The 18043-nt window shown below is 45.9% G+C and overlaps 1 protein-coding gene and 1 pseudogene across 1 annotated transcript; one reads left to right on the forward strand and one right to left on the reverse strand.

The window, feature by feature from the left end:
* Positions 1-8123: 8123 nt before the first annotated feature.
* On the forward strand, positions 8124-10944 carry RTP1 (receptor transporter protein 1). The gene is given in 3 exon segments (XM_007448422.1): positions 8124-8395; positions 10430-10564; positions 10566-10944. Coding segments are annotated over 3 exon segments (786 nt in total).
* A 1039-nt stretch (positions 10945-11983) lies between these two features.
* Positions 11984-16820, reverse strand: LOC103089306 (elongation factor 1-alpha 1 pseudogene; annotated as a pseudogene).
* Between the last annotated feature and the right edge of the window lie 1223 nt (positions 16821-18043).

Genomic DNA, 18043 nt, shown 5'->3' on the forward strand with positions numbered 1-18043 from the left:
CCCCCCCCCCCAATAGTAGTTAATTTATCGACTGCTTACTGTGGGCTAGGACTTTGTTAAGCACTCCTCATTGGACAGTGAATTGAGGTTTCGGGGAGTGAGAGGTTGGCATAGAGCCAAGAAGAGCTTTCCAACAGCCAGAGCTTAGCTAGATCTGCTGCCTCTGGAGACAGTGTGCTCCATGGCACTGGGGGTGTTCATGTCAGGCTGGGTGACTGCGTCAATGGGCTTCTGTGATTACTTGGACTTCAGTAGTAACCCTAATCCTGGATCACTGGGTCTGTCTGAAGACAGACGGTGAATGGTCTCCTCACTCTGGGTGAAGAGTTGCCTTCACACTAAATTAAAAACTGATCATCTTATGTCTGTGTAAAGCCTCACATGTGATAAATCAGAGTAACTGGTACATCTGATCAGGGTTGGACTAGATAAACTCCCAGACCTCTTCCATTCCTTGACTCTGTTCTATATACACTTCTGTCTTTTCAGGTCATCTGGCAGAGGCTGAGCCAAAGTAATTGAATGTAATTGTGATCCAGGATTATTCTGTGGCTGCTGTGAAATACACATTCGCTGTCCAGAGCAGTTTCCCATCGCTTCCAAAAGAGAGAACCGTATTTTCTCTTTTCATGGCTTTTCTTGGAAAGGTCATGTTTGGAGGGAGGATAGTATGTGGTATGATGGAATTTTCTTTCTCCTCCATTCCCTCCATTCCTTCTTCCTTTGCCTTTCTGAGTAGAGGATCTTTGATATAAGAGAATGAAGGGACAGAAACCTTGCTAGTGAATCAAAGTTATGCCATGGTAAGTAGTCACTATTAGTAGGAGGAACATTTATTTGCCTGTAGATGCTTCATACTAAAGACTGAATCAGGGCCCTGAAGAGAAAGCAGAAGAAGAGAAGACAGACGGGAGATCAGATTCTATATCAGGCCATATACCACCCTGAAAGTGCCTGATCTCATCGGAAGGGAGATCAGGGAGAGAAGGGAAAGTTCTAGACATGCAACCTAGATGGATTTTCAGTTGACTGATGGGTAACTTCATGTAAAAGTAAAAGAAAGTTGTACCCTGTCCTCTGATAGTGCCCTGGAGGATAGTGGCACATAGGACTCACAAAATTGAGCAATAGCTTAGAAGAGAAGCTCAGAGGTGGTAGTGAGGGCAGGAGGGGAAGGAGAGGAAAGGATTCCTATACATCGTGATAGGGCAGGCAGGCGTGGGTGGTAGTAGTGAGCTGAGTATTTGCGATGGTTTTCTTTACTGGGTTTCAAGGTGAGCAGACCTACTGTCCCTTTCTGGTTATGTTTTGAGGTTGGGATTTAGTTTACTATTTGCTTTGCTTCTCTGATCTTTAGTTTCCTTTTTTGCAAAATAATGTCAACCTCTACTTACATCATAGAATTTGACATAGCTTTTTCAAGACACTAAGCTTTGGAGGATAAGAACAAACGATTGGGCACTTTGGTGGGTAGTCTGCAAAGGTGGCCACTACCAATTCCTGTCCTCCCTGTAGGTATATGCCACTTCCCCATCAAGAGGTGGAGTTTATTATAAGCTTTTGCACAGAAAAGGAAACCATAAACAAAACGAAAAGACAACCACAGAATGGGAGAAAATACTTGCAAACAGTATGACCAGCAAGGGCTTAATTTTCAAAATATACATATAGCTCATACAGCTCAATATCAAAAAAACAAGAAACCCAATCAAAAAATGGGCAGAAGACCTAAATAGACATATCTCTACAGAAGATATACAGATGGCCAATAGGCACATGAAAAGATGCTCAACATCGCTAACTATTAGAGGAAAGAAAATCAAAACTACAATGAGTTATTACCTCACACCGGTCAGAATGGCCATCATCAAAAAGTCTACAAATAATAAATGCTGGAGAGGTTATGGAGAAAAGGGAACCCTCCTACACTGTTGGTGGGAATGTAAATTGGTGCAGCCACTATGGAGAACAGTATGGAGGTTCCTTAAAAAGCTAAGAATAGAGTTGCCATATGATCCAGCAATCCCACTTCTGGGCATATATCTGGAAAAAATGAAAACTCTAATTTGAAAAGATACATGCACCCCAATGTTCATAGCAGCATTATTTAGAATAGCCAAGAAATGGAAGCAACCTAAGTATCCATTGACAGATGAATAGATAAAGAAGATGTGGTATATATATATATATATATATATATATATATATACATATACATACAATGGAGTATTACTCAGCCATAAAAGAGAATGAAATAATGTCAGGCATTACTGGATTATTTGAAGCAACATGGATGGACCTAGAGATTATCATACTAAGTGAAGAAAATCAGAGAAAGACAAATATCATATGATATCACTTATATGTGGAATCTAAAAAAATGATACAAATGAAATTATTTACAAAAGCAGAAACAGACTCACAGAATAGAAAACAAATTTATGGTTACCAAAGGGAGGAGCAGGGATGGGGGAGGGATAATTTAGGAGTTTGGGATTGACAGATACACACTACTATATATAAAACAGATAAACAACAAAAACCTACTGTATAGCACAGGGAACTATATTTAATATCTTGTAATCACCTATAATGGAAAATCATCTGAAAAGGAATGTGCATATATATAATATATATATATGTATATATGTATACACATATATATTATATATATATATAACTGAATCACTTTGCTGTACACCTGAAATAACACAACATTGTAAATCAACTATACTCCAATTAAAAAAAAAGGTGGAGTTTATTTTCCAGCTCCTTAACTCTGGCCCTGTGATTGCTCTGACCAATAGAACATGATGGGAGTGATGTTTTGGGATTTCTGACCCAGCCCTAAGTGGACTGACGGCTTCCATTTCCTTCCTCTTGGAATGTTCCTTCTTGGAAACCATCCACCATGCAGTGAGGTAGCCTAAGCAGCTGAGGAATACCATAACAGTGAATAAGGCGTTTTGAAAGTCCACAAATGACAGAGCATTGTGAAGAAGGAAGGGAAACCTAGATCCATAATAATTTTCTATTCCAGTGAGAACAAAGTTCTGCCCATTTCCATTTCCTTGATGGAAATGGTCCAATAAAATCAAACTGCTACCAGGTTGTTGGCTGGTTCCCCATGGAATCATGTCCCATTCAAGGGGTCACTGTTGTTCTCTGCTATTGTCATTTGGACACTCAGCAGTGAACTTAGAGAATAAACTTATTTGCTACTGTGATGTTCTGTATAGCATTGCTTCTGACCAGGAACTGATTTTAAAGCAAATGAAATCTGGCAATGGGTTCATACTCATGGAATTCATTTGTTTTACTGTATCTCCCATCACTCTGAAGCAGCTGGCCCCAGTGAACAGTGGGGAGGCCTTTGGAAGGCTCAGTTATGGAGCCATCTAGGTGACAGCACCTTGCAGGGCCGGGGTACCGTTCTCCAGGATGTGGTGTATACTCTGAATTAGCAACCAAGGTTTGATGCTGTTTTCCTCAGCTCCACGAATTCCGAGGTGGAAAAGCTCCCTCAAAATTACCTCTGATGGTAGTGATTTTACTTTTTTTTTTGTTTTATTCTTCGCTTCCTATCCCCGACAACTTTGGACTCTGCTGGTTTAGAGGTCTTGGTTCCCAAGGGAGGAATGTTTCCACCAAGGAAGAAAACAACTGTTTCATTAAATTGGAAGTTGAGACTACTATCTGGGCTCTTTATCCCAGTGAATCAACAGATCATGGAGGGGCTTACTGTTTGGGTTCAGCAAAGGTAGGTCTTTCTGGGAAGGAAAATTCTTTGTTGTGGAACTGTCAGGTACATTTAGATCCTAGGTCTCCAGGCACTGTGTGCCAGCAGATACTTCTAGTCACTGATCCAACCCCCAAACATACCCTTCCTTCCCAAATGCCCTTTAGGGATATGGAATTGTCCCTGGTTGAGAATCACTTGTCACTAGTGCATTGTTTCAACAGTGACAATGTTTTTTAATAACATTTTGATAAGCAATAATAAACTTTATAAAATATTTCTTATTGAGCCAAATAACAAATTAGAGACATGGTTTTCTTTCTTTTCTCTCTTTTTTCCCCTACCACTCTATTTTCTAGTTGGGGATTTAGTTTTAAACCATTTTATGGATTTAAATTGTGGTCACAAACTGTAAGAAACTAGCCAAGGTGAGGTCATTGGCTTTAAAGATGTCTAGATTTGAGACAGGCTGGGACCTGGGACCCTTTGCTGTAGTGCTTGCACCTGGACAAATGTCTCCTCAAGCAACAAAATATGAAGAAACTGTAAGGGACTAAAAATAACTGCGCACATGCACAGTTGGGGCAAATTATGAACAACAAGATACAAAAAGACTAAAAACCCAAGTGCCACTTCTGAGGAGTCCAGAGTAAAAGCAGCGTACTGTGCATGCCCCCTGCACTCAACACCACCAAAGGGGTGGGCAAAACACCTAAGCACCCCCTCTGGCCCGACCCCTGGACCCACCCCTACCCTTGCCCCATATAAGGAACCAGCTCGCTGCCCCCCTCAGGCAGTGAGCAAGGGAACCCGTTACTTGTTTTCACTCCCTCCTGCTGCAGCACAAGTCCCAGTAAAGCCTTGCCTGAATTTCTCATTTGGCCTCTTATCAATTTCTATTGAGTAAAGAGTCTAAGAACCCTGTCAATTACAGATTGGCAATCTCTAAATTGTGGATATCATGATATCAGAGTTCATTTGATAGAGAGCAAGTTCCAATACCACAGGGTTATTTGTCTTGATAGAAATATGATTTTATTAGAGAAAACATTCTGCTATACAGAAGGATGTATTACATTGCTCTCTGCATAGTAAGCTCAGGTTCTAAATTAAACTTAATTTGTGCCAATGGGAATTGCATCAGCTGGTTATGCACACACATGTGCGCACACGCACGCGCACACACACACACGCACCTCTGGTGATTCTTACCTTCTGTGTTCTTGTTTTCATCATAATGTTTATTGTAGCAACGACTGCAAAAATATTTCTAGAGAATTTGTTCCTGGTGCTGGGTAATACACTTTGGCTCCAGGGCAAGTGCTAAAAGCTTCTATCAGCTTTACATACTTTCTGGAAATGTCCTCAGTTTCCATTCTCTCCTTGGCCTGTGGCTGCAACGTGAGACAGCTCCCATCACACCTCTGAGACTGGTTAAGTCAGTTACTTCTCTGAGTATTGATTGCCTGAATTCAGAAGCAAGAATACTGACTTGAAGGATAAAAAGTTTAATGAACTTTAAAATCCCTTCTAGTGTTAACGTTCAGTGGCTCCAATTTATTTTCTGTCCTTACTGTGGCCAGTACAAAGCTAGTGGAGTGACACCTCCACAGAGATCTTCAACTATGTAGCAGCCCCCAAGGAGACAGAGCCTGACTCCAGGCACTACCTGCAATGCCTCATTAGAAGCATCCCTCTTCCATCCAGTGGCCTCCATCCGACCTCCTGCCCTCCAAGGATTCAGGTTTCTAAGTATAAAGCTCTTTGAATTCATACGTGGCTACAGCCAGAGGGGACCTCAGCCTTGCCATCTAGTCTAATTCTTCATCGAACAAATGAACAAACTGAGACCAAGAGAAGTGACTTGTCCATGGTCACAAAGCCAGCCAGTAGCAGGGCTGGGATATATATTGACATATCCTGCCTTCCAGTTCAGTGTTCTCTCCACTGAACTTGGGTGCCTGTCATCAAATGATTACGGCTTCACAGGAATGGTGCTCCTAGAGATGGCTTTCTGCACTGTATTTCCTTTGGTAAGATTTCAAGCTGAATTCCTCTTTCAGCTCTAAAATCGTTACATTGGGTATCAGGGGTCTGTGGACACTTGCTCCATGAAGCTCAGCAGAAAAGGAGGCATCCGCAGTGATAACAGGGAACCTGGTGGGTTAAATACACTCACTTCTCTATCCAGGGGCTATGGCCTCAGGGTGGCCTACTGAACTATTTGCCGAAAGGATATGAATTTCAGTTCTCTGAGTCTGGAATGACCATATCCAGTGATGAGAAGGTAGAAAGACACATTTATTTAGCAAATGTTTTGTTTTGATGTCCTGTGCTGAGCAGTGTAGTGATTAAGCTGGGGCTTTGGAAACAATCATTTAGGTTCAAATCCCAGTTCCATTAATTATTAGCTGTTGAATCTTGGGCAAGTTATCTAATCTCTCTGCCTTATCTTACGTATTTGCAAAATGGAGCTGCTGCTGCTATTACCTATGTATAGAGATTATTATTAAGATGAACTCAATTAATATGTATAAAGCACTTAGAAAAATGCCTGATACATAGTAAGTGCTATATAGTGATTGCTGTTACTATGCAAATTAAAAATATATTCACATAAAACATCAACATACATTTTGAAATGCTACATATTAAATATATTAGAATAGCTACCTATGAGGATATAAGAGCATTCCAAAAAAAAAAAAAAAAAAAAAAACCCATGCAAGTAATTCCAGAGGTCCTGCTTTTAACTAGAGACACTGCCTCTTTTTTTTTTATCCCATTGCCAATCTGAATAAACTGAGGCTAAAATAAAGGATGCTAAGGCATCAAGCATTCATGCAGAGGCAGGAGGAGAATGTGGAAGATAGTCTCCAGAATCAGATGGGAGATCTAGGCCCTTCTTTTTCATCCCTAAACTTCAGGATCTGTAGGCTGTCTACAAGTTAATACTGTTTGAAGAGCCTGCTCAGATTCTGCTAGCCACACCAAGCTTCTGCAGAGAGTAGGGTCAAGGGTGTGTTTTCCAACTGCAGAAAGCATCATCTCTGATGCCTGAAATGCAGGTCCATGAGCTTCAGCAGTAAGTTTTACTCAAATAGGAAGCAAGAGTGTAACTGTGAGAGATTGAAAAAAATTAATGCTCCCAAATAGAAGGTTGCCTAAATAAATTATGCCCAACCATATAACAGCATATAGGCAGCCTCCAAGCTGGAATAATATTAAAGACCTAGACCTAGAAAATGATCTAGAAAAATATCTGTGCTATATTGTTATTTAAAAAAAAATAGATCGCAGTGTACTAGGTAGAATGTGTGTGTATATATACACATACATGCATACACATGTATATATCTACACACACATACATGTACAGAAAATAGCAGGCAGGGTGTGTGCATCATAATATTAACAGTGACTATCTTGAGCATGGGTATTAGGAAGAGTCTTACTTTTGCCTTATTTTATCTATATTTTCCAAGTTTTCTATAATAAACCTGTATAACTTTTATAAAGGAAAAATAATTTATTAAAAAATAGCCAAAGGGGCACCAATAGTAAAGGTTGTTTTTCCTATGGATATTATGTTCCTCTTCTATAATCAAGTTGAAAATTATCTTTTCTATTCCTTCCAGGCTGATGCAGTGGCTCCCACCTTTGTGCACAGGTGGCTGCTCTTATACATGGCTGTCACAGCATGGATCTTATTGCATTCTGGTTACCGGGTACATACCCAGTTACAACCATCTGGCATATATAGAGCCTGGCACATGGGTATGTTTGACACCAATGAATTAATGAATCAGTAGGGGCTCAATAGCTTGGATTTGGCTACAAGCTCTGCCATTTATAAGCTAGGTGAGTCCCAGTCTCCTGATCTGTACAGTGGCAATAACAATTGTGGGTCAAGAGACCTCCCGTAGTTTTCGTAAATGGCAAAGTGCTGGTCACAAGATGGGTGAGGGTGCAGAAAGAGGGTTTATTATTATTGCTGCATCTATTAACAGGTCTACATCTTCCCATCCCTTATTTCTCTTTGGCTCCCTAAGGCATCATGGTTACCATAGCAGCCAGATGCTGATGATACCTCCAGTGGCAGCGAGGTAAAGCTGAGCCAGTTCCCAGGTCCTCGTGCATGCCCTTGGCAGGCCAGAGTGAGACAGTCTGAAGCTCAGCCTTCTTTCAGGCCCCCCACCCTGTCTAGGGTCACTTAGATCCACAAACCCTGCCTCTGCAGCCTCAGTCTGGGGGCCCTGAAACACTCCTTCAGAGACTCCCTCCTTCCCAACCTGTCTCTTGGCTCCCTGCCTGGTTGCCGTGGAAACAGGTTCCACTGCTGACAAAGGAGGGAGCTGGGTCCTGCTTCCTCCAGGTCCTACTGATGAGGATTTCTAGGCCGTGGAGACTGCGCTGCCCTGCCTTGCACCTGCCCTCACTTCCCGTGTTCTCACTCAAGTGGAGCTTGCCCTCCCTCACCACTGACGAGACCATGTGTAAAAGTGTGACCACAGGCGAATGGAAGAAAATCGTCTACGAGAAGATGGAGGCGGCAAAGCCTGCTGACAGCTGGGACCTCATCATCGATCCCAACCTCAAGCACAATGTGCTAGCCCCAGGCTGGAAGCAGTACCTGGAGTTGCATGCCTCAGGCAGGTGAGTAGCCCAGGAAGTAGGAGCCCTGCAGGCAGCCCCTGGGACACCTTCCAAGAAAAGACAGAAACATGGGGAACCCAGGTGCCAGGGGTCAGTCTCACTGACTGGGAGGCAGAGAAAGAGTAGCTACTGGGAGTTGGGACACCTAAGTTTGATTCCAGCTCTTCCGCTGAGCACCTGGTAACTTTCCCTCTCTGAGTCATGGTCTCCCCTTCTGGAAACAGAGGTGAAATATATTTATTAGTTCTAAACGCTGGTATTTTACATATTTTTATATTTTAATAACCACTTAACACAACTGAAAGCCAAGAGAAGTGGGGGGCTTGTGGGTCAAGAGACCTATGTTCTGGTCCTGGACCAGTTCAGTTTCAATCTATTTAATTCAGCTTGACTTAATATAAAATATTGAACACCTGAGGTGTGCTGGAAACCAGCTCTACTCTTTATGACCTTTGAGAAATTCAGTTTCCTTCTTGGACCTCACTTTCCCCACTTGTGGAAGGAGGGGTTAGCATAGATCCTTGCCTCTTGGTTCATGGACCAGCATCAGTAGCATCACCTGGAACTTGTTAAAGATGCAGAATCTTGGGCCCCATTCTAGACCTGCTGAATCGGAATCTGCATTTCAGCAAGGTCCCTAGGTGATTCATATGCACAATAATGTCTGAGATGACTTTCCAGCACTCTTGTCCATGGGTGGATTATGTAAAGACTTACCTCTGGGACATAAGATTCGGAGGCTGAGTGGTGCAGCCTGGGGGTCAGAAGCAAGGCCTTCTTTCCTTCCCTAGTTCAATTTATTCAATTCAAGAAACATCTACTGGGTACCTGTTAGGTGTTGGATACTGGCTCTGCCTCTAACTCACTGTGTATACAGCTGTCTTACTCTCTTTGCCTCAGAGTAAAACAAAGGTTAATTAGGTGATTTCTAAGGTCCCTCCAGCTCTTTTGTTTGTTTGTTTTTGTTTTGTTTCTATTACGGTACGCGGGCCTCTCACTGCTATGGCCTCTCCCGTCGTGGAGCACAGGCTCCGCACACGCAGGCTTAGCGGCCACGGCTCACGGGCCCAGCCGCTCCGCGGCATGTGGGATCCTCCCGGACGGGGGCACGAACCTGCGTCCCCTGCATCGGCAGGCGGACTCTCAACCACTGCGCCACCAGGGAAGCCCTCCCTCCAGTTTTGACATTTTCCATTCCAAGTTTTGTAGTCTAGTTTGGGAGAGGGGAAACAGTCCCCAAAGGGTGTGAGTAAACGAGAAGAGATGAGAATGGAGATGTGGAGCCCCTTAACCAGCTGATGGGAGGGATGCAAAGGACCAGACACTCTCTGTCAGGGCCCAGGAGCTTCTCAAAGACCTGGAAGGCTTGTGGGGCTGAGTGGGGAGGGCTTGTGCATCCTCCCGACCTGGCTGATGACCTGAGAACCCCAGCTGGCCCCAGTTAGCTCACTCTGGGCATGAACTGCCTCCACTTCCAGGCCTTCAGATACATTAACCCTGGCACCGGCCCAGAGGCTGAGAATTGATAATGGTGTCATTTTCTCTGGATTTGGGTCTAGCCAGTTCATAGTCAGTGTTGACAGGTAAGAGTGTGTGGATGGAGCTTGCGTTTTCTCTGTGGTGCGGGCCATCCCTGCTATCAGACTCAAAGGATATTTGAGCAGGAAGGACTCTTAGTGCAACGTGCATGTTTTACAGATGAGGAAAGGTGCCCAGAGCCAAAGGCCCAAAGGCAAGGCCTGAGGGCGTTGAAATGGAGGGCACTGAGGCTTCTGCAGAGCACAGAGGGGGGGCCCAGTGGTGGCAGAGTGCTGCTGGATGCCAGCTGCCTCCTGAGGCGCCTACTCTGCTCCTAGCAGAGCACACAAGGGGGCGGGCTGGGAAGCCACCTGGGGAAAGCTAATGATCCCAGGGGGCCGTAAACACAACACCTCTACCTCCAGGCTCTGCCTACTGCCCCTTACCTCTCCCTCCTGGATCTGTTTCCACCGCCTCCACTCCGTCCTCTCCTCCTGCCACTCCTCGTCTCCACAGGTTCCACGGCTCCTGGTGCTGGCACACCTGGCAGTCGCCCCACGTGGTCATCCTCTTCCACATGGACCTGGACGGCGCCCAGCGGGCGGGCTCGGTGCGCATGCGCGTCTTCAAGCAGCTGTGCTGCGAGCGCGGCGGCGCGGCTGGACGCGTCGAGCCTGCTGGAGGACACCGAGAGCCTGGTGGGCAACCTCATCACCAGCCTGCGCGAGCAGTGCTACGCGGAGAGCGGCGGCCGGTGCCGCATCCACGTGGCCAGCCGCCAAGACAGCCGGCGGCACCGCGGAGAGTCCTGCGAGGCCTGCCAGGAGGGCACCGTGCACTGGAAGCCCAGCGAGAAGCTGCTGGAGGAGGACGCGACAACCTACACCTTCTCCCGGGCTCCCAGGCCCACCAAGCCGCAGGCCGCGGCGGGTTCTGGCCGCAATTTCTGCTCCATCCCCTGGTGCTTGTTTTGGGCCACGGTCCTGCTGCTGACCATCTACCTGCAGTTCTCCTTCCACAGCTCCGTCTAAGATTCCCTTGTTGGGCCCAGGCGGATGCTAGGGGCCCAAGGCCTGAGAGGCCAGCCAACTGGTGGGAGGGGGTGAAGAGAGACCTGGGTTGGGAGTGGGGATAAGTTCTAGCGCCGGTGCCACCACTGACTCAGTGGAGACCCAGGACAAATCACCCTGCTTTTCTATCTATAAAAGTAAGGGTTTGGGCTAGATCATTGGTTTTTCAAAGTGAGGCCCAGGACCCCAACGTTCTGCATAGGTGCCTCGGGGCTTTTGGATTTGGAAGGGGTGAGTGAGTGCGTTTCCCATCATGGTCAAACTGCCCATCCCCAACTCCTACCTCCTCCTCTAGAGCAGCTCCATGTTAGATGGAGTTTATTTAAGAGTTTCGTATGAAAAAGGTCCAACTGCGTTTAAAAAGTTTGAAAATTACAGGGCTAGGTGTGATCTCAAGGGGCCTTTCCACAGCAATGAGCTCCTACTTGCTTTCTCATTAACCCCAGCCCTACCCTCCATTATTGCCCACACCCGGAGCTGCAGCCTTACATTAGCCTCTGCCTGGTGTATGAGTCTCATCCATAGCTCCGTCTCCATGCATACAGCAGAGGTTCCTCTTGAAGGGAGAGAGGTGGAGGCACTAGGCTGCCCCTTTGCTCCTGGGTACGCGGGGTCCCTTGCTTCTGTTTTCCACACTCCCAGTTTCTGGCTTCCCTCCACTCAGGGTGAATTCTGGGGCCTGTCTGGTGCCCAGATGGTGCTTGGGGTGGAGTCCCATAGAGCTAGGCTTCCCACCCACTGCACATGAACCATCAGAGAATTTAGGAGAGGTTCAGAAGGTAGAATGTTAGAAGCAAAGCACAAAATCCCTAGGAAACAAATATAATGACTCTCCATTATAATGAAGAGTCTTCAGAGTTCAGGGACCAAGTTGGACTGATTCTCAGTGGTTCTGATGGTCAGAGTACCGGAAGAGGGGCCTGGCTTCTTGAGCTATTTGCTGGAACCCTCGTTGAGAGGCTTCCCCATATGGGCCAGGCATGGGCCCGCTCACCAAAGATCAGCTGTCCACCTAGAACCACAGGGATGGGGGGCCATTAGTAAGAGAGGGAGCATGAAGGATGGGAAGTGTTTTGCCCTAGAGAAATGCATAGATATGTGAGAGAATCCTAATCACCTTCAGATGGGATCATATGGTGTAGAAAGGGAGGAGAGGTAGGGGTACAGGGTGTGGTTTGGGGAAGGGAGGCAGAAAGCAGGAAGTGGCACACCACCCTGTACCTTTGAGGGTCCTCGTCCACCTCACCTTTGTTAATAACTTGACTCTCCTTCCCCCACTGCTCCCCTTTCTAATGGGAAGTCACCACCCACCGTCTGTAGTGGTGGAGGGAGGAGGGCCACTTATATAAAGACAGGATACTTTAATAAAGATGGGATTTCTTCAATCAGGCTTAGTAGTCATTACTGTGTGCTTGGGATTCACCAGTGTCCCTGATCTGTAATGGGCTGTTGGACACCCCTCCCATCCCCTCTCTCCCCTTTCTGGGGTCCCCATATAAAGCTTGATCTAGCTCCAGCTTCAAGGTCTGGGCCAACCGTGTACATAGTCAGGAGGGATTCAGGCAGCCCTTGGTCAGCCATCCACGGGACTCAGCAAGATTAGTCTTACTCTTGCCCTTGCTCTGGTTCTAGTAACTGCCTGGTGACTTACTTTGCTTCACGTACACAAGTATTCATTCCTTTATCCAGGAGGCATGTCCTGAGTGCCTTCTCTCTGGCAAGGCCTGATTTGGGTGCTGGGATCCAGCGAGCACTAAGGGGTAGGCCGTGTCTCTCAGAGATCTCTGCTTACTGCAGATATTCTCAGCCTTGGCTGTACTTCAGAAATCCTGGGGAGCCTTTAAAGAAATGTCAGCACCCAGCCACCACCTGAGGCCAGCAGAATCAGAATTTCTGGGTGTGGGGCCTGAGCATCTGAAATTAGAATAAGACCCCCAGGTGATCCACCTGAGCTGCCTGGTGTAATGCCTCCTAACTGAGGAATAGGCTTCCTTCTGCACTCAGGCTTATAATAATGAGCCCAGAGATCTTCCTTGATGACCTGCCGTGGATTCTCTAGGACTTGGGCACAGCTTCCCCACTCACTCCCTGGGGACTTGACCCTCCCTCAAACCTCCCTGCTCCTGCCTGACCACCTGCCGCATGGCTTTATCCTGCTCTGAGAATCTCCAATTTTGAGCTCTGCCACCCTTGCCAGATGCTTATCAAGCTTGGTTGTAATTACTTGTCTATAGCTATACTTCCTGCTAGAGTGTTATCACGGCTTGGAAGTGACTTACTCCAGTCCCCACTGCCAGGTAGTGGTAGAGCAAGGGTCCAACCCTCGACTGGGTTTACTCCGGAACACTTTCCTAAAGCATTAAGCCTCTTCCTGCTCTGTAGGAAGATGTCTACCATCTACAAACACCTCCTCCGTCTCCCTTATTGTCCCTCATACTTGCTAGGCTTACTCACAGCTTAGCTCTTGTCTTGGCAAAGACTTCTCTAGGGCAGTTCTTTCTTTGCACACATGGCCACATGCCACATGATGACCTTGTTAGATGTACCCTAGGTTTTATAAATAAACTCAGGGACATTCCAGGATGCCAAGCCTCTCCCACTGGTGCTTCTGTGCATTGGTCTTGATGTTCAAGCCAGGAGGAGACCTACAGGCACTTGAAATGGTGTTCCAGAGGCTGCAATCCTTAGTGTAGGGTCAGCAAGAAGTGCTTCCTTGATCACTTCCTTCAACTCAGCAGGATGGCGGAAAAGCCCAATGGGAGAACTCTTCTTGGGGCTCAGGAGTCCTGCAAACCCAGAAGATCACCAACTAAGGATGATTTGCTGTGAGACAGATTAGAGATGTCTTGATTGAGTGCCCTTATTTTATGGAGAAGAAACTGGAGTACTAGAGAAAGTACGAAAGTTGAGCTGCACTGTACAGCGTGGAGTAAGGCAAGATCATGAAATCTGGGGTTAAGAAAGACTTGAGTCCTAGTTCTGCTACTTACTAGCTGTATGGCCTTAGGAAAATTAGTTAAGCTCCTTGAGCCCCAGTTTTCCTCCTTGTTGAAATGGGAATAATCAATCTGCCATGGAGGACTATTGTAAGGAATAAATAATACACTATCTGTGACATTCCATATACGAAGCCCATATTCATTCTCTTCTTTCTGATGAGATTGAATGCTCATCCTCTACTTTCTCCTCCTTTTCCTTTCAATTGGCAGCCTCCCCTTTGAGTCCTGAAGGGCTTTCTCTTTGTGATTTCAGTTCTGTTGGTAAATACTTTAGGAAAAAAATGGAAGGCAAGGGTTAACGTTCCAGCCCAAGAGTAAGAACTAGTTTATTTTAATATATGTAGCATCGTTTCTTTTCTTCTCCGCATATATCTTGCAAAGCAATGGCTTCATTTTCCCAGCAGCATGGTAGCCACTCTTCATTCTTCAAAGATAGCTATTTAAAAAATCTCCCCAAACAGAAAACATCAGTGATTTCTGGGCTCCATTCCCATTGGCTGAAATACCCCAGAAGGAATTTAGTTCTTTTCCAAGTCCCATTCTGGTTCTCTGCAGGACTCCCAGCTAAGAAATTTCCTTTGGGATCATTTTCATCATTGCGTGGCTACTGCCACATGCATCAGGGAAGTGAAATCTGCCTGCTGTATGGCTCTTTTGTGACAGGGTCTTGTGAGGGCTGCTGGGTTGGTGGTTGTGGTATAGAAATCCATTGGCCTGAGGGCTGGAAACCTGGGTTTCAGCCCTGGCTTAGCCAATATCCAGGCATGTAGGTTGATGACGTTGGATGATCTAGTCTTTCCCGTCCCCTGGGTCTCAGTTTCTTCATTTGTAAAGCAAAGAGGTAAGGTGAACTGAAGGCTCCCTGCTAGCTCTGACGTTGCTCAAAAACTGCTGCTTAGACTTTTTTTTTTTCTCCTCATTAAACTTTTTCAATGGGTCTCAAATTCTGTGACAGATTTTTGGTCAAGTTGTTTCCATTAAAAAGTACTGATTTTAAAAACTAATACCTTGGGCTTCCCTGGTGGCGCAGTGCTTGAGAGTCCGCCTGCCGATGCAGGAGACGCGGGTTCGTGCCCCGTTTCGGGAAGATCCCACATGCCGCGGAGCGGCTGGGCCCGTGAGCCATGGCCACTGAGCCTGCGCGTCCGGAGCCTGTGCTCCGCAAATGGGAGAGGCCACAACAGTGAGAGGCCCGCATAACGCAAGGAAAAAAATAAAAAATAAAAAAAAAAATAAATAAAAATAAAAATAAAAACTAATACCTTAAAACTGCCACACACAAAACAAATGGTCCACAAAACATTCTCCTTTCCTTCTGAAGGTTTTACCATGCATTGTTATCATTAACCAGTCTTTTGCTATTAAACTTAAATGGCCAATTGAGACAAACTGTCCTGAGACCGTTCTTCCACCACTGATTAAGACTGGGGTGGCAGGTATTGGAGATAATATACATTTAGCCTTCTGGGCTTTCTGGGCAGACTTGGTGACCTTGCCAGCTCCGGCTGCCTTCTTGTCCACTGATTTGATGACACCCATAGAAACCATCTGTCTCATGTCACGAACAGCAAAATGGCCCAGAGGAGGATAGTCAGAGAAGCTCTCAACACACATGGGTTTGCCAGGAACCATATCAACAAGGACAGCATCACCAGATTTCAAGTGTCTGGCGCCAGCTTCCAGCTTCTTGCCAGAACGATGATCAATGTTCTTCAGCTCAGCAAACTTGCAAGCAATGTGAGCTGTGTGACAATCCAGCACAGGTGCATAGCCAGCACTGCTTTGACCTGGATGGTTCAAGATAATCACCTGAGCTGTGAAGCCAGCTGCTTCTGTCGGTGGGTCATTTTTGCTGTCACCAGCCACACTGCCAGAGTGAACATCTTTGACAGACACATTCTTGACATTGAAGCCCACATTGTCCCCAGGAAGGGCTTCACTCAAAGCTTCATGGTGCATTTCAACAGACTTCACTTCAGTTATCACATTGACTGGGGCAAAGGTGACCACCATGCCAGGTTTGAGAACACCAGTCTCCACTCGACCCACAGGGACAGTGCCAATACCACCAATTTTGTAGATGTCCTGGAGGGGCAAACGCTAGGGCTTGTCAGTTGGGCGAGTTGGTGGCAGGATGCAATCCAGAGCTTCAAGCAGTGTGGTTCCTCTGTCGTTGCCTTCTTTTCAGGTGACTTTCCATCCCTTGAACCACGGCATGTTAGCACTTGGCTCCAGCACGTTTTCACCATTCCAGCCAGAAACTGGCACAAATGGTACTGTGTCGGGGTTGTAGCCAACTTTCTTAATGGAGGCCTTGACTTCCTTAACAATTTCCTCGTATCTCTTCTGGCTGTAGGGTGGCTCAGTGGAATCCATTTTGTTAACTCCAACAATTAGTTGTCTCACACCCAGAGTGTGGACCAGAAGGGCATGCTCACAGGTCTGCCCATCCTTGGAAATACCGGCTTCAAATTCACCAACACCAGCAGCAACAATCACGACAGCACAATCAGCCTGGGATGTGCCTGTAATCATGTTTTTGATGAAGCCTCTGTGTCCTGGGGCATCAATGATGGTCACATAGTACTTGCTGGTCTCGAATTTCCATAGGGAGATATCAATGGTGATACCACGCTTGCATTCATCTTTCAGTTTGTCCAAGACCCACGCATACTTGAAGGAGCCCTTTCCTATCTCGGCAGCCTCCTTCTCGAACTTTTCAATGGTTCTCTTGTCGATCCCACCACATTGGTAGATCAGATGGCCAGTAGTGGTGGACTTCCCCGAATCTATGTGTCCAACAACAACGATGTTGGTGTGGGTCTTCTCCTTTCCCATTTTTGCTTAGGTTTAGCGGTGGTTTTCATGACATCTGGGTCGTGGAGGCAAACCCATTGCAAAAAAAGCTGCTAAGTCTATTTTGTCCTTGGGCATTTGGGATAGTGCCCTGACCCTGACCCCTCTAATAGGCCATCTAGTTGTTACACCAAGATTTCAGTCTGCCTAGGTCAGCTTGGCGTTGGAACTTCTTATCTGAATGTCCAGAGCATCTTCCTTTCCTTTCCTTTCTGGAGCAAATTGATTTATGCATCTTACTCTGACTCAACCTCTCTCTAAAGGTATTCACATTTTGAAAGGCAGTTACCTTGAGAGGTGTCACCTTATACCGAGGACTTGGGTGGTAGTGTTGGAATATCAGTCTGTGTCTTATCCCTTCGCTTCTAAGCCCAATAATTTTTCACTCCCATCTTAATAGGCTTACAGTATTATTTTGAGGACATAATAAGATATTCCCTATTTTCAAGATTTATTCACTCAACAAATGTTTATTGAGTACATATTATGTGCCAGGCATTGTTCTAGGCACTAGAGATATAGTGGAGAGCAAAGTGATTAAATCACTGACCTTATGGATAGTAGAAAAACTAAACAGCAAACAATATATGTAAGCTGTGTGGTATACTAGATAGTGTTAAGTACTAAGGAGAAGAATAAAGTAGGCAAGGGGGACAGGAAGGGCAGGGGATGGAGTTACAATTTTAGATTAGGTAGCTAGGGAAGGTCTCACTAAGAAGGTGACGTTTGAAAAAAGATGAAGGAACTGAGTAAGGCAAAGGGCATGTGCAAAAGCCCTGAGGTATGAGTAGCCTGGAATGTTGAACCATGAGGAAGCCAATGCGGCTGGAATGCAGTTCAGGCTTAGTAGTCATTACTAAGTGGGGATGGGGGTCAGAGCATATAAGCCATAGGTCATCAGGACATTGGTTGTTGATTTAAATGAGACAAGAAGCCATTGGAGGGTTTGAGCAGTGGGGTGATGTAATCCAATTTAGTGTCACTGTGTCGAGAATGTCCACAGAGGGACAAGAATGAAAGAGGAAAGATTAGCTAGGAGGCTCCTGCAACAATCCAGCAAAGAGGGGATAGTGCCTGTTCCTGGGTGGGGACCTGTACCAGGGTGGTAGCAACTGGGATTGAATCTGGCTGTATTTTAAAGTAGAGCTGAGGGGGTTTGTTGATGACTCAGATGTGTGGTGTGCGAGAAAGAGGAATCAGACACG

This window comes from Lipotes vexillifer, unplaced genomic scaffold (genome assembly GCF_000442215.2).
Source record: "Lipotes vexillifer unplaced genomic scaffold, Lipotes_vexillifer_v1.1 scaffold388, whole genome shotgun sequence".
Classification (NCBI taxonomy): domain Eukaryota; kingdom Metazoa; phylum Chordata; class Mammalia; order Artiodactyla; family Lipotidae; genus Lipotes; species Lipotes vexillifer.